Source organism: Spermophilus citellus, assembly GCF_964194105.1.
Source record: "Spermophilus citellus genome assembly, chromosome: 11".
Taxonomy (NCBI): Eukaryota; Metazoa; Chordata; class Mammalia; order Rodentia; family Sciuridae; genus Spermophilus; species Spermophilus citellus.
In genome coordinates this window covers 32,559,914-32,565,913 of record NC_138192.1, presented here as the reverse complement: position 1 = coordinate 32,565,913, position 6,000 = coordinate 32,559,914, and the positions used below count along the sequence as shown (strand labels likewise).

At 38.7% G+C, this 6,000-nt stretch overlaps 1 protein-coding gene across 2 annotated transcripts in view; it reads right to left on the bottom strand.

The window, feature by feature from the left end:
- Positions 1-705: 705 nt before the first annotated feature.
- CNTNAP5 (contactin associated protein family member 5) overlaps positions 706-6,000 on the bottom strand; it is a gene marked incomplete at both ends in the record, with an annotated part of 785,818 nt that continues 780,523 nt past the window's right edge. For both annotated transcript variants that reach the window (XM_081262143.1, XM_081262144.1), the window contains 2 exons: positions 706-902; positions 3,623-3,694. In XM_081262143.1, coding sequence (XP_081118269.1) covers positions 706-902; positions 3,623-3,694 — 269 coding nt within the window. The remainder of the gene's footprint in view (positions 903-3,622; positions 3,695-6,000) is intronic.

Genomic DNA, 6,000 nt, shown 5'->3' with positions numbered 1-6,000 from the left:
CTATTTCCATGCTTCCTCTAGGTTTATGCTATTGTGTGCTGTTTCTAAAGTTTTGGCCCCAGGAGACAGTGATAAGAAAGGAGCAAAGTAATTGCTCACTACTATCAGCAATTCTATTTGAAAATACTCAGGGGATAAGAGTCATAGCAAAAAAGGGCGATGAGTTAGGGCAAGGGGCCTAGGGAAATTAAATTAACGCAAGTTGTTCTTGTTCCTTGTAAAATGCCACCGATGCAAACCAGGCCTGAAGGATCTCTCTGCCCTGGCTTCCCTGGTAGAGATGAACTGGGAATGGGAGAGGATGACCATTAGATGCCTAAGTCACAGAGCTCAAGTTCAAGGTAAGCCTGCCAGAATACGAGTCTGCAAAAACTAAAAAGTGCATTTTAGAACGTGGAACACAAAGCTGATTAGGTGTTTGTGCACACATGTCTCTTCTTTGTCTAGAACAGTAAAGTCAGTGTCTTGAGTGGTCATTTTCACTACGATACAGGTGTCAGACAGGAAGGCAGTAGCTGTAGCTGCCTGGTCTCCTGAGCTGGGTCAAGGGGATTGATGTTGTGGTAGATGCAGGTTATGTTCCAAAAAAGGAATGGCAAACATTTAAGAGAGAAGGACCAAAATTAAAAGACAAAAGAGAGAAGAGAAGGAGAAAAAATTAACACGTAACCACAGAAATGAGTATCAGGTGACCCTGCAGTTTTTTCAGATGAAATATTCCCGTTTACACTCGCTGACTGTGTTTTGCAAGTCAATATCATTTCTGAAGGAACTGTCCAAATTCTCTGGATATTCCTTCTCCTTCATCTGGTTAGTGCGATGTGACTGCTTATGCTGGTAAAGGAGGCGGGTCATGATGCCGATGATGCAGAAGGTGATGAATATCACCACTGCTATTACTCCTGTGGGGAAAGGAAGATGGAAAGGAGAAGAAAATTACCACAGATCATCTGGCCTAGAGACGATTCAACGTAGACAGGGATGCACTTCAGAGAAAACAACACAAAACAAATACACAAACCAAACTCTACCAAAAGCCCAGAAATAAAGACCTGCTACATGACTTTAGCCTTCAATTACTATAAAACCTCCTTCTTCCACACTAGGGAGGGAGAAAGTCAGTTTAAGTCACAGAAAGCTTTATTTCATGGCCTAAGAATGCTACCTTATAAAGATAGAATGAGAATAGCAAAGGATTTATTCATATATTTTTTTCAAGATCTGCTTAAATAATGTGTCCGAATCATTTGTAATTAGCATATTTCATTGTCACCCATACCTAAGCCTTCTAGAATTACTTGAACATCCTAGAAAACAATGCTTAAAAACTTACATCCTGACACATGCTTACATATGTTTGTTTTATGTTATGTTTGTTTGCTAAAAGTTTCATTAATAATAAATACTTACTAATGACTTAGGGCATTTCTACACTGATGGACACTCTGCTAACTCAGATAAGGAACATCGTTGTTCTTGGAAACTTTATAGTTAACTGAGATGGTAAACTTCAGCCCAGTTCTGTTAATTCCACCTTTACTTTGATTGTATGTAGTAGTTCTGGATCTATTTTGCAAATTGTCCTAATTGACCTTAATATCTTGTACCTACCTTTGCTAGAAAATTTTCTGGGACTTAAAAGACAGTCCAAGTAAAACTGGTGAAATGTGGGTGGGAGAATATGTCTCTACACAAATACAGGTTTTATAGCATTGAAACCATTCAAAATACTATTAATAATCAAAGATATTCCATTATTAATAATTTTATATTCTGGTTAATTTTTTTCTAAGTAGCATAAATGTTGAGAAAAAAATGTTTACATTAGAAATTTGTTGTTGGGGGCTGGGGATGTGGCTCAAGCGGTAGCGTACTCGCCTGGCATGCGTGCAGCTCTGGGTTCGATCCTCAGCACCACATACAAATAAAGATGTTGTGTCTGCCGAAAACTAAAAAATAAATATTAAAAATTCTCTCTCTCTTTAAAAAAAAAGAAATTTGTTGTTGGAGACTTACGCAAGCAAGCATACTGGAGGATTAAATATGCTCGTGGCATGTCTTCACCATTTTTTTTTTTTTTTGAGAGCTGGGACCAAATTAAGATTGCTTGCATTTTTATATATTCTCTAATCATTAGGTAACATTGTCCAACTGTTTTGGAAGAAGGCAGAGTAAAACCACCTAATCAATAAATATATGGATAAACTGGGTGGCAGTGAGTGACCCAGTGAGTGTGCTACAGCTTCAAGACATGAAAGAGGGAACAGTTTTCTACTCCTCCAGTGCCTGGTTGATTCAGAGTTGGAAAGTATGCAGGCCTCTGGGAATTTTCCTATAGGGTTCAGATAACTTTCCTACTCCTACAGAGACTCACAGAAGCATGCAAATGAGTGGAGAAAAGTCAGCAGTCACAAGTCTCTTCCTCACTTGTCAAATGAAAGCTTACAGGAAGAGAAGCAGGCACAGGATACTTTCTGACATTTTTGATGCAAACAGAAATTAAGTTCAACGTTCTTTCCTTAAGCAGAAATTCAGGTCAGATGTTTTGTGAACTTCCATAAACAATGGACATGGATCACCTTCCTTGTGATTGCATTATGATGATGTACCACTGGCTCCCCTTGTCATTTCCACTCCTCCCTCAGAACAGTCATTGCTCCTTCTACTACAGTTTGCTTATCCCAGTCAAGCTGTAATTTTTGAGGGCAGTGGCCCTATCTTTCATCCCATATCCATATGCTTAGCACAGGACCTGACCTGCTACTGAGACTCATTAAATATCAGTTAAATGAACAGATAATGCAAAGTTTTAAAAGGAGAACTCTATCGTACCAGATACTGATCGGTTTATCTAGGCTGCCAGCAGGCAGGGATGGGGGCACCTGCTAGGCTGATAGTTCTCAGATGAAAATTCATTTATTCTCTCTCAGGCATCTTACATTAAACAAGGTTTGGGAGTCATTCTGTGTTGCAAAACCCAGATGGAAAAATCATGCTACTACAGGCAGCAGCCAAGCTGAGGCAGAATAAAAAGGGGGTGAGGCCAACATGCAGTTAGAAAATGGAAAAGTAAGGGAGGAAGTCAGGAGCTGAGTTTACAACACAGCAGACAAGATCTGCATCTATAACCATATGTACTGCTGGATTTGAAGCTACAGTCCTGTGGGCTTTGCCCTGCTCATTAGATCTAACCCAAATCACTTGGTGGAGAAAGCCCCCGACAGGACTACAGCTTCACCCATCTGTATGCCCCAACGTGGCTTCTTCCCCATATGTAGTTTTATGGGTCTGTTTTGTTTGTGCTTTAGGAAAAGTGACAACTGGATGAGATGAACAGGATGCAGGCTGCCTGTCTGTAAGTAAATGCTCCAGCTGTTGACTCAGTGCTCAGCTGCTAATGAATCAGAGGCAGGAGGAATTCACAGAGCTGCTGGAATTTGAGGAAAGGGTGTCTTTGATCATGCAGCACACAGGACTATTCATTAAAAAGGCTCATGGTCTTGCAGATAATGTGGGATTCTGGGTTTTGGATGGCTGTAGTTAAGGATGGCTTCAGATAACTTCCTCCAAAGTAGAGGATTATTTTTATCTTTTCTACTCTCAACAACAAAGAATGGCTTACCTCCAATGACCGCTGAATCACTCCGAACTGCATTGGTAAGTGGTTCCCGCTCATCTGTCTTCCCAAAGGGATCTAAGGAGAAAAAGACCTGAAACTCGACTCTCCACTGGAACCATCAGAAACAGGATGTAAAATACCTACAGATTATACCAAATGCACTCAAATAATTGTGAGTTAGCATTTTGGAAGGAATTCCAGTGAAAACAAAAAGAAGCATTTTAAATATGCTGCTTATAACCCACAGTTCCTAGACCCTCTTAGCTTATATGTAAATTACAGGATAAAGAGTTGAGCCAGAGAATACTGGTTTCTTGACCATATGTCCTCAGTCTTCCCTGGAGGTCCTTTGCTGCTTTGCTGGATAGTTCTTGTGTATGAGTAGGCTTCTTACTGTAAGCACACATCCCTCTCTGCATGAGGGTTTTCTTCAGTTGCAAGAGGATTCTGAGCCCATTGGCAGAGAAAAGAATGAATATTCCTAGGAGCAGCCCTCACAGAGACACATACATGGTACAAGTGAATAATATGTATATTATAGTAAAAGAAAAGAAAAACAACAAGTTTAAAAGTACACAGACAGACGTGGCTCTGAATCCTTGCTTGTGCTGTAAAATTGTGATCTCTTTGAAATGATAAGTTGCACACATATTAAAAGTGGGCAGGGATACTTATGTGCATGTATATAATGCATACAAATATTCAAAACTTGGTGGATAATACACATTTAATAAATAGCCACTCTTGTTATCATTCTGTTATTGAATTCTCAGGAAATGACAAAATTTGTATTAATTTAATTTTATTATTTTATTTATTGTTATGAAGAAACAAGAATGGAGCCAGTAAAGAACTTACTCAATGCCTTGTACTCATTTGTTGCAGAGTGGAGAATTCAAACCCCAGGTATACAGGGCCACAGTCAGACTCTTTCTATTATACTTTACTATTGCCAGGAAAAACCTAAGACCAGTAAAGTGTTGAAAGTAACAAAAACCAACCCCTTTCTTTGCTCATAATTAATAACTTGTTTGGCAATTAATAATGCATTATTTCATGACATCACTAGAGCTATGTGTCATTTAGATTTTTTCATCTGTTAGATGGGAAAAATAATAGTCTCTACTTCATAAGATTTTATGGGAATTACATGAGTTAATGTATGTTTTTAAAGTAGTGCCTAACACAATGCAATTGTTTAATAAATCTTGTTTCTTATTATAATTGTGGTGATTATTTTTCATACACACACATGTGAGCATGTACATCCTAGTCTCACTGCCCCCGCATCATCAAACTCTGATGGAAGAGACCAAGTCTTACGCAGGTATCAGCAGTTGCTACACTGCCATGTGTGGCAATACATAAAAGATGTTGGGGAAGTATTTCTTGTGGAACTGGGTGAACAGTATTATACTCCTTGAGGTGCATTCTGGGGAGCTTTTCCTAAGACTCATGAAACTGGAGCTCAGAAAAAAATTACTAGGAAAGAGAGACTGAAGGAAAATGGGAAGCGCATTCAAGGAACTGGTATGGGGTGGGCATTCTGGGTTGGCAGTACTTATAGAGTAGTTCTATTGAAAAGAAGTTTGGTTGTGGAACTTGATAATACTATGAATCATCTCTGGATGTTCAGATAGTTAGTTTACATGCATGTATGCATACATGAGATTGATGATAACAGGAGCAACAGTGATAGTGGTGTTTATATGTGACACACACAGAAAGCAAACAGACAAGGAAAGGTGGAAATGAGAAATCAGAAGAGGAGATGAGAAGAAGTGAGAAAAAGGAAGGGTTATGTAGAAGGTGCTCGAGGGCAAAGGGGGAGGAAGGGGAGAAAGAAGGAAGAAGGAGGGAGGAAGGAATGAAGGAATGAAGAAGTGAAGAAAGGGAAAAAAAACAAAACCATTTAGTCATTATATTTCCTGTGTCCTCTAAAGCTGGTGTTATTATGTATTCCTATGCCAATATTCCTTCCTGGAATTCCTCTCACTTACTTAGCTATCCACCAGGGTTCAGAGCATGGTTTATTCTTACTCCAACTTGCATTGGTTCCTCTTTAATTTAGTCTATGTACTACTTTGTAATTGTGTAAATCAATGCAGACTTGGTTTTAACCCAGATTTTACAATATGTTACATATTTTGTTGTTGATATATATTAACATATAACATATATTAATTCAGTTTATTAATTCTAACTGTCCGATATATTTATTGGAGCCACAAATGAAACACTTCTGAGATGATAAGATGATGGTTTTAGTAACGTGATTACAAAACTTTTAGAATAACAGGATTGATCCATGCTTGGATGTGTACCTCCAGGAAAATAATCCTTCAGGGTGTTAATCTATATATTCATTGGTGAGTATTGTG